We start from the raw sequence: 18,952 nt of genomic DNA on the forward strand, positions 1-18,952 counted from the left end.
CTTGGCTAGGACTGGGTCTGGTGGTTCCTTGAAGTCGGCAGAAATTCCTACTCGGCGGGAGGGGTGGGGGGCGGCCTGAGGGGAAGGGAGAGGGTCCGGCCCACACTGCGCCTGGGCTGGGACTGGTCCTGCCAGCGCAGGGTAGCAGGAAGCTCTCCACACACTCACCGGACCTGGGCTAGGACTGTCATCACAGTTTAGAAAGTTTATGTATTTTATTTATTTATTTATTTATTTTTTTGTATTTTAGGGAACGTTCTACAGGGTGTTCAGGGTCTCACCACTAGATCAGACTCATAGTGATCTGTCTGTTTACAGCCTCCCAAGAGCTGAGATTACAGGCACTGGACACCACACCCAGACTCAATCATGCCCCAGGGGCGGGGCCTGCAGGGTAGGCCCAGGGATCAAACCCCAGGCCCCTGTGCCTGCTTGCAGGTGCTTTAATCTGCTGAGCTATTTGGCCAGCCCCAAAAAGTTTATATTTGTAGTCCCATGGAAAAGTTATTGGAATTCTTGCAAGTTAATTGTAATCTTTCACTTCCAGTGCAACCTGTGGTGAGAATAAACACATGGAGGCATATTTGTAGTTGTGGGGAGCCAAGAGGGTCCTAAGTCCAGACAGGGTGATAGCTAATCAGAACAAAGCTCTCAGCTCAGGGTCAAACTTAGGTTTTATTAATTTGTGAAGAGGGGCATGGTCTGGGAATGAGTGATTGTGAGAGTGTCGGGAAGTACCTGAGTACCGTGAGCTAGGCTAAGGTAGGTGGCCTGAAATCTGCAAGATGTAGACAGAAAGATACGCAAAGAGAATAATCTGTACCAAAAATTTGAGGAAGTATCTAATGTTTTGGGTTCAATGCTTTAGATCTGATGTGTAATTTTTTTTATGTCCTGGGAAGCCATAGCCTCTTATCGATCACATCCAAGAGCCCCAAGCTTGGCTGTCCCTCCTGTATGGCCCTCCTCCTGCCAGGCTGACTGGCTTCTGGGGAGCCATGGGGCAGAGCAACACTGACTTGTCACCTTGCTTCAAAGAATATAAATTCACACCTTGGCGGAACTGATTTGCATTGCTAAATCCAGTTGAAGGGATAAGGAAATCCCAGCCAGCTCTGTATATATCAATACATGGAAACTGAGTCAGATTTAGCCAAAATAGAAATAACTGCTCTTTTAAGGAGAGTCAGACAGGTGGTATTCCACAAGTAGAATGTAGTTATTACTTCAATAAACTTCTAGCTGGAGGAGAAGTCTCCTGAGCAAGTCACCATATTATAATCACTATTACTAAAATAAAAAGGTATTCTGAGCATCTAGAAAAGGATGCCTAAAAAGCTGATCAATAGTCTTTTTAGAGGAAATTAATGTTTATCCATTTTTGTTCATTTATGTAAGTACAATGTTTTACACCATTAGTACATATGTAAGTGTCCCTGATTATATTTTGATTTTGCATATTCTATACTAAATTCAACAGTGTATTTTGAAATTGATCCATATTAGTCTGTGTAGCTCAAGTTTATGTAATTTACTTTTTTTTTTTTTTTTTTGCTGAGAATTGAACTTAGAGCCTCCTACATGCTAAAGAAGTGTTCTGTCACTGAGCTATACCCCTAGCCTCTACTTTACACTTATTTTAACTCATATATGAACATTTAAGACTTTCTTTTAAAAGACTCTTTTTGTGATAATTGATTTAGTGCAGCAGAGATTTTACATTTTAATGTAGTCAAATTTATCAATCTTTTGTGGCTCATGATTTTTGTGTTTATTTAGGAAATTCTTTCCAACTCAATTCATAAGGATACCCTTCTTTATATTTTTATAAATATTATCCTTACCTTTTAAGAATCCCTTCTCTCTCTCCTGCTCACCCTTCCCAATCACTGACCTCCATCTGGTCCGTTGGCCACAGTTCCCAAGAAACACAAACAGGCAGATCTCATCTCTGAGACAGACTATTCTATGTTTTAATTCCCCAGCCTCACTGGCCCCGCACTTTTCACCAACATATACACCTCCAGATAAGAACAGAGCACAACCTGTGGCTCCTCAGCCTCCCCTCTCTGAACAATGGGAAGGCCTGTTGCTGACTGTGCTGTGGGGCAATGAGCCCTCAATGCTTCCAGTTCTGTCAGTTCTGCCTCCACTCTTTCTCCACCCAGCACTCAGGTCTCAGGCTTCATCCCATCCCTTGCTTTGTACTTCTCCGCTTCTCTACTACTTGGCCCTGTCCTGCTGTCTGTCTGCAAATCTTGCTTTGGAGAGTTGGTATTTCCTTTCACTTTCTCTTTTTTATATATTCACTGAGTTTGAAGAAGAAAGCCCCTTTACGCATGAACTTCTCATACTCCTTTGACCCAAACCCTGACTCTTTCTCTGTATGGCAGATTATAAGAAAGAGTAGGAATTAACTAGATGGAGAAGGCTAGTGAGATAAATTGCACATGAGAGGAAGAATTTGTATGAATGCACAGAGATGGGAAAAAACAGAAAACTGGAAGCACTTTTTAATGACACTGACCAGAAAAGCATAGGAGGAGAGAAGAAAAAAACAAACAAAATACCCAGAGGATGATGAAGCATGGTGCCCTTCACGATGAGGAAGCTCTTGTGCCTCCTGTGTCCCCAAAATTGCCACTTTCGTAAAACACACACAAAAGACCCAAAGAACGGACCACTGAAGAAGAGAAATAAGAGAAAAAGAAAACAGAATTATAATATAGAAGATATCCCAGACTTCAAATACATTCCCATCAATTCAGTGAGGCAGAGGGTGCTGATGTCATTATGTCCATTGTCAAAACAGGAAAACTGAGACCTAGGAAGTTTAAAGGATGGGCTAGAACCAAAACCTACTGCTTATTCTCTTGTGACTTATTCAGGGTGCACACACATACCGCAAAGAGACTGTTAACTATGGATATATTTGGCCAAAACAATAAAATCAGCAATAAAAATTGAAATACAGATAAATTTCTTTGGCACTCTTTGATTTCACTTTGTCTCTTTCCTTACCTGTCTCTTATTCTAAACTCTGAACCCAAAATCATAAATCATCCATTATACTCACTTACTCTGTGATAAAAAGACTGAAAAGGTTCACTGTTCTATCTGCTCTTCCAAAATTGCATTTCAAAAACTAAGATAAAAGAAATGAATTCCATTTGTACAAGTTCTAAGTAATAGTAATCTGGAAGAGCAGATTTCTGACCAAAGGCTCTGTCGTGGTTTGGGGTTCTTGTAAGGGGAACAATATATATATAATATAGGCACATTTTATGATAGTATATTATAATGAATCACCCAAGAATCATATACAACAAGTGCAGGAAATCTGTACACACACCTAACACTAAAGATTCCAGCTAGAGCCTAATATCCTGCCTGAGTCCAACTGAAAATCTAGAGCTCATAACAATGCCTCCCTCAAGTCCAACTGGAGGCCTAGAGACCACAACGAAGTCTCATGCAGGTCCACTTCATGGATCTGTGATAGAAAGGCCCAAAGGTCAGTCGTGGAAGCTAGGAAGTCTATACCAGTGGGATGAAGGATCTGTGCTAGCAAGCTGAGGGATCTGAATTGGAGCTAGGAAGCAACACTCAAGGTAAGCACCAGAGCTCCCCCAAAAGTACCACAGCTGTCCTCAGCAACAGTGATGTCCTGAGCTCCTCCAGCAATAAGGAAAGCCATGTTCCCATCAGGAAAGCCAGTGCGACAAGCTTCATAATGCTGAGCAGTGCACCATCTTCCCCTCCAGAGCCAGGAAGCAATGCTCAAGATGAGGACCCAAGCTCCTCCAAAGCTCATCGGGAAAGCCAGGATAACAAGGTCCTCCAGCAGAGCAGCCCAAGAGAACTAGCAGTTTCCAACAGCTGTTCCAACACTTCTCCAAACAGCATCCCCAACAGCGTTTTGGCAGCTTCCCCTGTTCTGCCTTTTATGCTGCTGATAACAACCCTCAGGTAGGCCTCCTGCACCCAGCACCATGTTAGTTTAATTCAGCTGGGCGTAATAAGTTGACCACCAGTAAGAAATCCACTCTAGGCTCATTACCAGTATTCCTTAAATCACATGATTCATCATCTTTGAGCTCCTGCAAATGAGCTCAAATGAGATTGGCCCAATCTATCTTAGCAACAGTGAAAATTTCAATTATCTTAATCTAGCTATGAGTTTCAAGTTAAAAGTCAGCATCTCAATAAACAGAAGAGGGAGGGGCCGGGGAGATGGCTCAGTGGAATAAGTGCTTCCCTGGCAAGCGCAAGGGCCTGAGTTCAATCCCCGGTTCCACAATAAAATAAAATAAAAATAAAAATAAACAGAAGAGGGGTTGAAGTGAGGGAAAGGGAATGAAAAAAAAAAAAAGAGCAATACATGTCACGTGTAGGTACAAATTCCTTATGATGATGCTATCATTATATCTAAAATGTATCTGTAAAGTTTTTAGAAGTCAACAAAAAAGAAGTGAATATTTCTGTTGATGAAATTACTACCTAGAGTTTTATGTGTAGTTCTGTAAATAATCACCCATTTACTGAACAAATATAGTCTTTCACTTACAATGATTCAGCGTATGATTTTTAAACTCTACGACCCATACAAACAATCTGCTCTTTCTTTATAGTCCTCAACCACTTTATATAAAATAGAGTTTGTATTAAGTTATTTTGCCCAAATGTAGGCTGGGGGCTGGGGAGATGGCTCAGTGGAATAAGCGCTTCCCTGGCAAGTGCAAGGGTCTGAGTTCAAACCCTGGTTCCGCAAAAAAAAAAAAAAAAAAAAAAAAAAAAAAAATGTAGGCTAATGTCAGTATTCTGAGCACATTTTGGCAAGCTAAACTAAGGTGTAATGTTCAGTAAGTGAAATACATTAAATTTATCTTTTACTTAATATTTTCTACTTACAATAGTCTTGTTGGGACATAACCATACTATAAGTTCAAAAACATTTGTATCCCAATTTGAATAGGTTAATAATTATTAATATATGAAAATATTTAGGGCTTATACATGAGTAGGAAATGACTCCTGTGACTATACTGTAACTTGCTAAAAAATGGTAAAAAGTAGACTAAAACCAGTTATTTCAGGTGACAGAGTGTAAATTTTACCTCATTTGTACATTACTATTCTTTCTGTCCCCTAGTATCAACTCAAGTTCTATTTGAATTATTACATAGTTCTTCCTCTTGCTTCAAAGGAGAGCTCAAAGGAGAGCCCTGCGTTTTTACTACTCCTATTCCATCCCTAAAAACTGATTTCTATAATTCTTCCATATTTTGGGCAAAGGGAAATCTTTTTCTGGGGGGGGGCAGGGGAGTACCAGGGATTGAACTCAGAACCTTGTGCTTGCCAGGGAAGCACTTATTCTACTGAGCTATCTCCCCAGCCCCAGGGAATCTTAATAAGATATTCCTATCCTTTGTTATTCCTCTGATTTTTTAAATGTATTTAGTGCAGGGTCTACAGGGTCTCACTACATAGATTGGACTTGTAGTAATCCTCCTGTTTTCAGCCTCCTAAGTGCTGGGATTACAGGCTTGAGTCACTACACCCAGTTTCAGTTGCAGTCTCAGGGAGCCCTGGGCGCAGGGCTGGCACAGCTTGTGAGGCCTGGGATTGAACTCAGTCCCTGTGCTCTGCTTAAGCAGATGCTTTAGTTCCTCTGATTTTTTTTCCAGGCAAGTGCTTATTCTACTGTCATTGTCTTTTTTGAAACCGAATTTTTCTATACAGTTAAGACTGACTTGGACTTACTCTGTAGCCCAGGCTGGCCTCAGACTCATGGCCATCCTCCTGCTCATCTTCCCAAGTACTGAAATTACAGAAATGTACCACCACATCCAGCCTTAGTTCTTAAATAGTTATAAATACCAATTCCCATTCCCTTCTATAGAGAGAAAAATCCAGTTCCTAAAGATAGACTTAAAGCAAAGCTTTAATCACTGCTGCTGCTTCCCTCTGATATTAATGAATAAAACCAAATGTATGCTCATGCTATAAACCATACATTGCCACATGTTTAGAAACATCCATTTAAGATTCTGAAAACAATTCCCCTAAATTTCCTGAGAAAAATAAAGTCTAAACAGTGGTGAACTCTGTGCTCTATCCCTCTAGGTTTTCAGGGTATGGGATATACAGACTCTTTCCCTATTACAAGTCTTCCACGACACCCAGGGAGGACCAGGAGATATGCAGATTTATTCCATGGTATATGATACCAAACATGGCATGCTTATTACAGGTAGGTGTATCCAAATAAAGGTAAGCCTAACTCATGTCTTGGCTTTTAACCTTTTTATAATTAGCACTCAAGCATGTTCTATGGGGGGAAAGCCAAGAAGGAGTAATTACAAACCATGATTCACCACACCAATAGTTCTAACCTCCAACTCCATGCTTTCTGATGACTATGGTCGGTCAATAAAACACATCAATATACTTTTCTGAAAATAACAGGTCAGTTATCAAACATAGAAATGCACAACTCAAGAATACACAGGAAAAGGGAATGTAGGGGCCAGGAAGATAGCTCAGTGGAATAAGTGCTTGCCTCACAAGTGCAAGTTCCTGAGTTTGATCCCTGGTGCCATAAACAAAACAAAACAAAACCAAAAAAAGGTAATGTAGATGCTATATCTAGGACAAACCCAGCTGTTATGCTCAGCTCTGAATGTGATCCTAGCTTAGATGATGGTCCCAGCATAAGCCCCTTTTCTGTAGCAAGGTAATTAGCCCCATGCATTCTGCTTATGAGGTTATTAGTAAGAATAACTGTCTTTACCTCACAACTGTCTTTATCTCTGTGGGTTGTTTTATTTTGTTTTTGAGGCAGGGTGGCCTCAAACTCATGGTAATCCTCCTGCCTCAGCCTCCCAACTGCTAGGATTACAGGCATGTGTCACCACACCCAGTTTACCTCTTTCTAGACAAAGAACAAGGGAAAGCAAGAAAATAAAACTCAAGATGACAGATCCCTAGTACTAATGCCAACAGATTTTCTTCCCTTTTTTTCTTGTGTTCCTTAGACAGACACAGTAAAGAAACAAGTTACCTTATTGGGCATTTAGCTTGAACACTCTTCACACGCTTATCCTTAAGCTTTAGAAGAAAAATGAATGATATTAATAGTAGTTCCTCTTCTGGAACACTCTGCCAAAATTGCATTTCCTAAGCATATGCCCACTGACCACCTGCTGTGAGTTACTGTGGGATTAATTAAGGAAGGGAAATGCTTGGTGTTATCTCTGGTGGAGAATATAATTATTTTTAACTCTTGTGTTGGTGCTTTTTTTTTTCTGGGTTAGGAGGGAGCTAGCATTTTATGCTTGAGTTGTAAGCACCTGCCTGTACATGACCCCTCTAAAGAGAATATATGAATGACTACATGAAATTCTTTCCTCTTAGTTCCCCAGCTAGCATGTTTAAATACTGGGTTCAAAATTTCTAACCCATTTATCTTCAGAGTAACTAAGGACTCAAATATCACATAAAAAGATGAAAGAAAATAGAAAAAAAGAATAATATTTCCTCTTAACTGTATATAATTTTGGGAGTATTTCTGTCTGCAAAAAAATAGAGAGCTCTACATATTGCTTAACTACTGGAATTATACACATCGATGTGAAATGTCACCTTGATATTAGAATCCCATGAAGTTTATTAATTTGTGCTTTCATTCTAATGCAGCGGCTTTACTAATATTCCTCTGCACCACACCAACAGCTCAGCAGCATGTGCTAAAGAGGCTTTGCAGAAAGTTATTGTCACTATCATAACTTAATGCTTTCATTAAGATAACCATTTCTGTATTTCCTTGTTACTTTTTTATTTAATCACCTAAGGTCACCTTGTGAGGTGAGGAATTATTAATTTTATAAATGAAACATCTGCATCTCTAACAGTCCAGCTGGCTAGTAGAAGGCAGACCTAGTGGCCTGGGATTTGATCTCAGAGCTTCTGATTCCTGAAGCCACCACATCATTCCCCCAGTTGCAGTACAACCAGCCAAAAAATAAGGGAGAAAATTGTCCCTGGCCTGCAAACATACCTAGCTCTGTTTAGGTCCACTCTAAATAAAGTTAGTTGCTGTCAGCATAATGTGAAAGCATCTCGCAGGACACTCCAAGCATGGTTTGATTAGCTGGGCGCCATATGCCTCTCACATCTCCATATTGAGATGGTTGACTTGAGACATTTTCCAGATGAACCATCTCAGTTCTGTTTTACACATGAACAGATTTTATCTTAAAATTTAAGCACTTAGGAAAGTGTTTAGCAATTCCCGCTAGAAGTTTCAAAGTTGAGGTTTCTTTGAAGAGATCTGAGAGACCCAATGCAAAGTCAACTGTGGGCAACTTGATCTCCACATCAATAAAAATAGGTTGTTTTACTTTTATTTGCACCACCAGAGTACTTGGACATTATTATCAGTACTTCTACATATAATGCTAAAATAGAACACATAATCAGTTGATTTTGAGACTTAATTTTGAAGTTTATAGTACATTACAAAACAAAACCAAAGGCCTTTAGTAATAAGACACAAGAAAGTCTGATCTCTATCTCATGGCTCTGCTAACTGCATCTGTGGTGGTTTGGAAATTAATGTTACTTAATTGTGACACCTCACCAGCTCTGCCCCCTAGAGAGTGCTGAGCCAGCAAATAAATGGTCAGGGCGTGGTGGCAGAGGCCTGTAATCCCAGCACTGGGATGGCTGAAAACAGGAGGATCACTGTAAGCCTGATCTGCATAGTGAGACCCTGTACCAAATACATAAATGAAAAAAAATATTCTCTAACAATAAATTTCAACCCTAAGTGGAAGCTTGCCTTCAGCAGAAAGCTGACCATCACCATCATGGCTATAAACCAGATGGAGAGGCTCAAGGGGACACATAAACAAGGGGGAAAGTAAACCATAAAAAGTAGGCTATTGGGGTCACTAAAATGGAGATGTCAGTGAAGTCTAAATGACCTGTACTTGAAAAATAATGTTCAAACTGAGTATTTTTTCCTCTGGCTAAGTCATATTTGCTTTATCTGTCAAAAGACATTCTAGTGTAAGTGAATGTATTTCACCTCCTTTTATTTCTTAGGCATTGATATTACTAGTTTTTTTTGTTTTTGTTTTTTTTTTTTTTTTTTTTTTTTTTTTTTGGTGGAACCGGGGATTGAACTCAGGCCCTTGCGCTTGCCAGGGAAGCACTTACTCCACTAAGCCATTTCCCTGGCCCAAAGATCTGGGGTTTTTTTGTTTGTTTGTTTGTTTGTTTTCAGAACTGGGAATTGAACTCAGACCCTTGCACTTGCCAGGTAAGTACTTATTCTACTGAGCCATCTCCCCGACCCCTACTAGTTTCATTGATTGGCTGTTTTCAGAGACAAAACAGGTTGGATAAAATCTTTCATGATTCTAAACTTCTAGTATGGAGTACTTATGGGATTCTTATTTCTGTTCCAGGATCAAATTTTATAGACATGTATCCTCTTACAAGGATGATACAAGACACAAAACAGGCTCCTCACACTCATGAACGAGAAATCAATGTCATGCTCTACAACAAGTATTTTCACCAAGTACTCACTATCTGCTCTGAATCAATAATTAAGGTGAGGACACACTGGCTCTAGAAACAGAAAACAGCAGAGCAAATAGGATTTTCTCTCCTTCAAGGTATATTGCTGCTGATTCACGAAATATAGTGGGATATGTGATGAGACTATATATTGGAGTTCTTTAAATTTTCATAGATACATGAAAAAGAAAAATTTTAAGCCAACTCAAACTGCTTGCTACCAGGGAACATCAATCAATCAGTAAATAAATAAACCTAGTTTTTACTATCAAAATAGAACTTTTAAAGGAAAATATATCAAAGTAAGAGAATTAACCTGTATGTTTTAACAGTTTGTGTTTTCCTTTTTAATAACTAGATATAGTATTCTTTTTTTAATTTAATACAGGATCTACAGGGTCTACTATATAGATTTGACTCATAGCGATCCTCCTGTTTTCAGCCTCACAAGTGCTGGGATTACAGGTGCGCGCCACCATGCCCCTTCTCGATCACCGTCTCAGCTTGCCCCAGGGTTGGGGACAGCACAGCACACTTCACTCTGCCAGATTGAACCCCGGCCACTGCACTCTGCCTAATCAGGCATTTAACTCCGCTGCACTATCTGGCCAGCCCTGTTAGATGTAGTATTCTTAGAATACTTTTTCTAATTCAAAGATATCCAGATGTCTTAATTGTGGGGAAAAGTATATTTTATTTTTCACCGAGCTATAACTAGAGAGTATATGAAAGAAAGGAAAGAAACTGTGGTTGTTTACTAAAACACCTATATGTGTAGGACATGTGCCTAATACATTAAGTCTAAGATCTCATTTAGCTCTTATGAAAGTTCTTGGTGAACATATAATGACCTTTAGTTTAAAGATGAGGAAGCTAGAGCTCAGAGAGAGCAAACACTTTTCCCCCATATTAGTTTTCTGTGGCTGGGACATAATACACACAATTTAAAAGAGGGGAGGTTTGATTTGACTCAGTTTCAGGGAATTCAGTCCATGGTAAGCTGCTTCCAAGGCAGAGATGTTATGGCAAAGGGCATGGTAGAACACAGTTGCGGAGTTCATAGTGGCCAGAAAGCGGAGCAACAGAACAGCACTACTCTAGGAGCCAGAGAGCCCATGGCCAAACCTTCTTGACCCACCCTAATACACCCAGAAGTGTGCCTCACCAGGCCCTGGGTAGATTCTCAAAGTCACTCGAGTTGACTCTCCACCTTAACCACTTTCCCAAACCCTAATTGATAAGCAGGAAAACTGGAATATGGGCTCAGATCTGCCTGTCATGAATACCCGTGGCCTTTATGCTCCATTTCTCTAGCTGTATCACTATGTGTTCAGAGGCCAGGGTACTTGGTCATGGTAACTGTTCCCACCATTTTGACCACTGGTATAATCTGGCAATGATGGCTAGAGGTGTTTGCATCAGATCTTCATCATTGTATTTCCTTTCCCCTCTCCCCTCCTCTCCCTTCCCTCCCTCTCTCTCTCTCTCTCTGCCCCCCTCCCCTACTCTCTCTTTATGAGACAGGGTCTCACTATGCAATTAGGGCTGGTCTTGTGCTCACATTTGTAGCTCCCAGGCTGGTCTTGAACTCACAGAGATCCTCCTGTCTCAATCTTCCAAGTTCTGGGATTACAGATGTGCACCACCACGCCCAGTTCCAATCATTATATTTCTAAGAGGAGATATATGGACCTGTAGAGAACATTACTCTAGAAACTTTTGAAATTCTCTAAGTTTGACCTTCTGTGTTCATATGTTAGAGATTTTTATTGGACCAAAAGTTTCTGAGTTTAATTATTTATCACTTATTTCTGGTCATGCCTAATGAGAAAGTAGGCAGAAAGAAAAACCAAAACCTATCCTGTCATGCAAAATTACTTTTAAGTATAAGCCATCTTCCCTGTGCAAGACAGAGTAAAAAAAGGAATTTATCTGGGTGAGTTTCCATACCTGATCAGATGTACAGGGATGACACTTCAAACCTGACTATCACTCTTTCTCCCACATTCCTCTTTTTCCCTTAAGGACTTTGTCTATAACCAGGGAGACACCAAAGTTAAGAACCTGGGCTCCAGGGACAAGCTGATTTCATTGAAATCCTGACCACAATACTTCCCAGCCAGGGTCCCTGTGTTATCTGGCCCTCAGGCTTCCCCTTCTGCTCCCTCTCTTCCCATGCTCCCTCTTTCACCTAAGTGAACAGCTATCCTTCAGTCCCCTGTGAAAAGTGTACCCTCCTGTAGCTAGCCTTGTGCACATGCTGCCTCCATCCCCAATGTCTCAGTTAGAATCACTTTGGTTTTGCCAGTTCTGTACTGTGACTGCAGGTATCTGATTTGCATCTGAACTTAGCAGAGCCACAAAGACAGAGGTCCAACACCAAGCCTGTAGGTCTACAGCCTCTACACATACCAACTCCCCACAAGGATGTAATCATTATGTGCTGAGACAGAGAGAGAGAGAGAGAGAGAGAGAGAGAGAGAGAGAGAGAGAGAGAGAGAGAGAGAGAGAGAATGATCTGAATATCACAGACAGGGGCAGTACCTAGTATTTTTGGGTTGGTGTTTCAGTTTTGATGTGTAACTTTTAAGCCCTGAGAAGTCATAGCCTCTCTTCTTGAGGCTCATTATCAGCCAACAGCATGGCAGCTCTTGGCCAGGCTCACACAGACACTACTTGGGAGCTATAGGTGGGACATCACTGACTTGCCCCACTGCTTTAAAGACCAAACCGCAGCACCTCAGCTAGATCCCTTTGTATTGCTTAAAACTAATCAGGCAGGTAAGGAAAAGTCCTGGCCAGCATTGTACACATCAACACAAAGAGGTAGGGCCAAGCGCTTTTCTTTCAAGGAAAGCCATCCAGGTGCTCCTCCACATAGCCTCCAACTAAGCTCTGTCTCTAAAAGATTCTACAACCCTCTAGGCCAAAATGAAAACCAATTCTTGAGCAGATGGACATGTGGGGGACATTTAAGACCCAAACTAAACCAATAACAAATGAACACTTTTCCCCAGCCAACGATTGCCTAAACTAGGGTCACCAGCTGCCTTACCCCCTACATTTGCATTAAACACACTTCAGGATAATACAATGATTGTCAGATAGCACTCCTATTCATAGAACTTTCTTTGATCAAAGCAACACTCAGGACAGAAGACAGACACTTGCTAGATATGCAGAGTACTATGTTTGGAGGCTTTTTTTGAATGTGGTATAATTTTCTTGTGAATTGAAAAACATATGTATAGATCACTTGATCTTGTTGCTGTTTTCTACAGGTATGGGAATTTGAGACTGGTGTCCAAATATACCAGATCATGGACCCTCATGGCCTCAATGTTGAACTGACTTCTGGAGCTATTGATGAAACTGGAGTTCTTTTTGCCACAGGAGCATGTACTGGTTAGTCCACCCTAGCTGGACTTAGGACTCCATTGGCTCTCCACAACTACAAATATGTCTTAATGTTGCACAGGACATGGTAGATTGGAATTATTTCATTGGAATTCCAATAACTTTCCCTGGGATTACAAATGTAGACTTTTCTGAACTACAATGAGGTCCATATGGGTTTTTCTATGCTTTAGGTCACTGGAGGGATGCCCTGGATAGGGATATCATAATCTCATATTGTGGCCTCCCTCCCTTAGTGTTCTGAGTGTTTGTGCTAGAACTCCTTAGGTATTGGGTTGCTGGGAAAACATGAGTCAGGCTGGAAATATGTAAACTTGCCAGAGCTATGCTTCAGTGAAAAGTGACAGACTCATTTATAGGGCATTAATAGCTTGTTAAATAATCAAGAACCTACATTGCATTTATATGTATGGTAGCTCCTTACAGAAGTCTTTCACATATATCATCTTATTTAATCCTTGATTAGAAATATGTGTGTTGCACTGACTCATTCTATTCTAATTTTCAGTACTATCAGCCAAGAGATAAACATCAGACCCAGTGAAATACAGTGGTAGTGGTGACTGAATCCAGAGCTTAAAATATTTTTTCTGGTCTCAAAAATCTGCTTAAGCAAAAATATTTGAGATACGTGAGTTCAGCTCAGGGGAACTGCTCTTTATGGGGCATAGTGCTTAAGAGAGTGGTCCTATGCCACAATGACATCCTGTTCACAGTGAAAATTAGTAGTGACAGAAATTCTAAGCAAGGAACACAATCTTTATTAGGCATAAGGATTAATCAATTCAGTATGATTGTGATTGACAGTAGTATTTTCACATAAACCATTTTTTACTTTATTGGTCCTATGATCTGTACTTCTTTCAAATATTAGAAGATTGTCCTTATAATAGATACATAAGTTAAAATGACAAAGATCCTGAGTCTATGACACTACACAAAGTAGGATTCTCTGACTCACAGGTCGCTTCACCCACACACCGTCATTCTGTCTTCTCTCTCACCACCACCACCTAGGAAGAACTAAACAGTACCTCTCCCTGCTCTCTGCCAAACAGAGTGAAGTCCCAAGGTAGAAGAAAATCTGGGCCATGGGATTGTGGTCTATACAACCCAGGAATGAATGCAAACAATAACTTCTTTTGTTTGTATGACTTTTCCTATAAGACCATAGAGTTCTTAAAAGCTACAACTCTTGTTGCACAGGTCCTGCTTTACCTTGGTCTTAACCATCCAGTAGAAAAGTATGAAGACGAAATATAGGAAGTAAAGCCATGTTGTTATGTTGAGCTGTGGGGGACTCAGGTCAATAATTTCTGACATTGCCAGTTAAACAGAAGACCCAATGCTATTATGGGCTACTGGACTCTTTTAGAATATTTTGCTGAGTTTACACACCTATAATATTCAATAACAGAACTTAAAAAAAATGGGGTAAAACTATGAATGTCCATTTTGTATCTGTGTATTCAAAGTGGTTGGGATAGATATATAGTTGCATTCTCTTAATGAATAGAATGATTTGTTCTAATGGTGTTTGTAAATAGGATCACAAGTCTGCATCTTGTACAGCAATTAACCACTAAGAAGAATATATGCAGTGTATTATTTGTTGAAACTGTACTTTCGATTTGATTTGAAACTGTCTCATTGCTATATGTTTATCAATAAAACTTTGAAAAGAAAAAAAAAAAAGACCATAGAGTTCTTGAGGGCAGGAGCTGTGACAATTCACTTCATATCAGAAGTTCCTATCTCAGAGAGGGCATGCAGGCAGGACTTCACCAGTGTGCATGAACAGAAAGCTGTGCAGGTGCTGTTAGTGTTGCTGATGGGGAACCTGGCACGGGGGAAGGAAAACACAGTGACACAGTCTGAATAACCAGCAGAATGCAAACACTGGCATCAAAAGTGCAGATGGAGGGAGGTGTTAGATTTAAAGCAGGAATGGAAAAGTGCTGGGAAACAAGAGGCCATTGGACTCTATACCTGAGGGGACCACTATAAAAGCCCATGCCAGGAAATACCTCTCTACACAATAGGGTAGAATAGGCATTCAACAAGTACACTCTTACCATCCCTTCTGGCCCCTTCCCCCAGATCTCCTAAATCAAATGAATGAAGTAAATGACATAGAAACTACCTCAGTCTGTTTGGGCTATTGTGATGAGATGTGATAGTCTGGCCTATGAGTATCTAAATATATTTCTCACAATTCTGGAGGCTGGGAAGTGCAAGATAGAGACCCAGTTTTGGTGAGAACCCATTTCCGGGTGCCCTGTTGCTGTGCCCTCCTTCATATGGCGGAAGGAGTGAGGGGGTTCTTTAAGACCTTTTTTAAAAAGGATATTAACTGTGTTCTGTAAGGCTCTACTCTCAGGACCTAATGCTACCCACGTGACTCGATGTTACGTTGAGAATGAGGTTTCAAAACAGAATGTGTTTCAAATATAAGAAAAAAAAAACTTGACACTTCTTATTTTCTTTCCCAAATAATTAATAAAACAACTCCAAGCCAGATAGTTTCTTATCTACTGGAATTTCCTCAAGTCTTTTATATCAAAAAAGAGCTACTGTCCTAAAATATATCAGCACCCTAAGAAGTGCAGCAGGTTATTACAATTATATTTAACTGTTAATTATTATAGTGTGGTGGCTAAAATTCCTATATATGGGAGTGTTTAGCAAACTGAAAAACACTGGGAGAATACATGAAAAGATCTATTTAAGAAAGAAAGCTCAATAGGAGAGTCCAGGAGTTTCCAAGAAAACTGTAAGCTTTCTGTTACTATAACAAATATATTAAGTAATCAATTTATAAGAAGGAAAAATTTATTTTGGTTCCTGGCTTTAGAAGTTTCAGTCCATGGTGACTTGGCCAATGGGCTTTTTTGTGCCTGTAGTAAGGCATCATGACAGGGAAAATGTCACCTTACAGTAGCTGGAAAATGAAAGATAGACAAGGGCCAGAGTCACACAACTCCCCCTCCAGGCCACACCCCCAGTGACCTAATTTCCTCCTACCAGACTTTATTAATGATTCTCCTCTCTCCCACTAGTGCCAAGTTAGAATTCAAGCCTTCAGCATATGGACCTTTGGAGGACATTTATCCAAACCATAGCAAAAATCACTAACAGATTTCAAGACACTGTCTAGTCCTGTTCGTTTTTTTTTTTTTTTATCAGCTGGTGACAAATTCAGACAGGAATGTCTTTCAGGTGTACTCTCTGGGGAGACTTACTTGTCAAGTCTTAGAAAATTTTCATTCTAATCACTATTCTCTGAGCTGAAAGTCAAGGTTCCTACAAATCATTTTACTCATACAGTCTTTTCTCTGTGTGCTAAGGAACAGTCAAAATCTGGGACTTCAGCAGTGGGCAAGAAATGAAAGTGCTGCTGGAAGGGAAAGACTGGAAAGAGGAAGAGCACTGGCTGAGGCACCTGATTTTCCTCCACACTCAGGACAAACACCAATACTTCATTCTTGCCTTGGAGGGCAATGGGACTATCAAAATCATCCAGGTTTACAGTCCTAATCTTCTATTTCCACTGGAGATGTGGTCCTGGGAAAATCAATGGAGTCAGTAGATAATCTCCACTTAACTCCCCAATTGTTAGCCAGCAGAATATAGTGTTTACACATCAACTTTCTAACCTTGCAAAACAAACAAAAAGAGGAGTTGCCCAGGCAACACACAGCCCTTTGAGCTCTTGCTGCAGGATTAGTCAGGATCTTCTAACACAGATATCAGAAAGGTGATTTCTACACAGAGCTGACATTGCTTATACTCTCACTGGGGAGTAATTCACTGCTCACCACTACTGCTCCTCAGCACGCTCTGACCCTTATAATCCATATTGCATTCGGAAATGCTCATCAGTTTTTTTTCTACTTGGCACTAAAATTGCTTTGTTTATTTTAAGGTTAATAATGCAATCTACCTAGGACTGTTTTGGGAAGACTGAGATAGGCTAATTTATTTTTTCCTGAGAATCTATCACTAGTTAGGAATACTAATGTCTTCTTCAAATTTAAAATGAAGGCTACATCTTTTATCCTGGCTAAGTGGATCTCGCCCTTTCAGCAAGAGCTCAAAGACTCATTGCCTTTATTATTCTCTTTCTGGAAGCTAAGATTGGGGAGAAAAAGTCTTAAATAGGATAGCAATCATAAAGTACCAGCATTCATTAAGCTGACTAATGACCTTTTAAATGGATAAAAAGGAGTAAAAACCTCCCTGGGATTCAGTATTCTCTACTCTGTTGTCTGCACAATCCAAAAAGGCAATGTGGAACTTCCTGGTAACATACTCAAGAGCACAGCAAATATGTCATTCCCCATCTTTAAATTAGTGCAAAATGGTCATCAGGGTGCCCTTCCCTACACAGCCTTCTTTCACAAACCCTCCCTTTTCAAAGCCTGTTAAATGAAGCATGGTCCTGCTGGCACATCAAAATTATTTTGGTTTTAACTGTGGTATTTTTCACCATGATTGTTCTGTTCATTTAAAAGCTGTAGACTAAGCTTGATAAGGACACGCCTCTTATATTGATACTCTTGCCCTCCCTACAGTAGGTGATCATGAAAGATTGAAAAGAATAAAGAAAACTCAGGGCCAACCAGATAGCTCAGCAGATTAAAGCACTTGCTTAGGTAGATGCAGAGACACAGGTTTGATCCCTGGCATGCCATGCCAGCCCCACCCCCTCAGTATGCTGACATAGTGATTGAGACTGGGCGTGGTGGTGCACACCTGTAATCCCAGTGCTTGGGAGGCTGAGAACAGGAGGATCACTATGAGTCTGATCTGTGTAGTGAGACCCTGTAGACCTTGTACTAACTACATAAAATAAAAAAATAAATTAAAACTCTTTTAAGATAGACAACAGTAAATATATGAGGGATCTTTGGGGAATTTTGAACTCCTGATAAGTACTGCAGAGTTGAAACATGGTTGTACTCAGGAAAACACAAGTCAGATTGTGAGACCATTCCACCTCAAGTAACTGAGAAAAGTTAGGAACCAGACCAAAGAAATTTCAAAACTCCAAGCAGGAGGTTGGGAGAAGAGCACTGAAGGCTAATTTTCAGAAAAATGGACAAAGGCCAGGGAAATAAAACCATATAGCTGTGGGTCAAGCACATGAAAAAAATGTTAAACTCACCAGAAACTAGGGAAGTGTGGTTAATGTAATTACTACATCTTAAAATTAATCTGAATTTCCAATTCATCAGATAGGCCTCAAAAAGTTTTAATCAATAATTTTAAGTATTAGCAAACATGTAAAGTAAAGGGAACTATTATCTATCCCTAGTCAGAATAGACATGGATAATCCTTGCCAGACAGAACTTTGTGGCAATCGCTAATAAAGTCGATGTTATGCATACCTTATAATTCAATGATTATAGTACAGCCATATGCTGTAAAAACTGGAGTCTGTTCACAAAGACAAGCAATGAAAAGCTGGCAACACCCCTGCAGAAAAATGGATATATAAATGGTAGAATACTCATATTATAAGGCAGTTAAAAACAGAAGAGCTAGAGTTCCATAGAATAACTGACATACATCTCAAAAACATAATATTAGTGAATTGGCAAGCTGAAGAAGGAACCATAATTTGATACATTTCTAAAATGGTTAAAAGTCTGAAAGCAATATCATATACATAGAGAAGATATATGCATGTAGAAATATTAAAACCATATTAACACTATATATTCAGGTTACTGTTTATTCTGAGTGAGAAGGTAGAAGAATTATCCTAAGGGTGGGCAGGTGTCCTGGTTGTGCTGTACTGTCATCTTGACTGGTTTGAGAACAGGCCACAGTGGTGGCAAAGCTACAGCATGTGTGCCACAGCAGGCCGTTTGTATGATTGGAAGTTCTGAAAGGTTTGCCACCACTGGCCGAGGGGGTTAGTAAAACATGCTTCTCCATGTC

General features: G+C 40.1%; 1 protein-coding gene across 1 annotated transcript in view; it reads left to right on the plus strand.

Annotated features, from left to right (window-relative positions):
• The window catches only part of Wdr64 (WD repeat domain 64), a 159,439-nt gene that overhangs the window by 73,020 nt on the left and 67,467 nt on the right, over nt 1–18,952 (plus strand). Inside the window, exons 11-14 of the mRNA XM_012513720.2 lie at nt 6,127–6,253; nt 9,474–9,622; nt 12,870–12,993; nt 16,353–16,528. Coding sequence (XP_012369174.1) covers nt 6,127–6,253; nt 9,474–9,622; nt 12,870–12,993; nt 16,353–16,528 — 576 coding nt within the window. The remainder of the gene's footprint in view (nt 1–6,126; nt 6,254–9,473; nt 9,623–12,869; nt 12,994–16,352; nt 16,529–18,952) is intronic.

This window comes from Octodon degus, unplaced genomic scaffold (genome assembly GCF_000260255.1).
Source record: "Octodon degus isolate 3935 unplaced genomic scaffold, OctDeg1.0 scaffold00017, whole genome shotgun sequence".
Lineage (NCBI taxonomy): Eukaryota > Metazoa > Chordata > Mammalia > Rodentia > Octodontidae > Octodon > Octodon degus.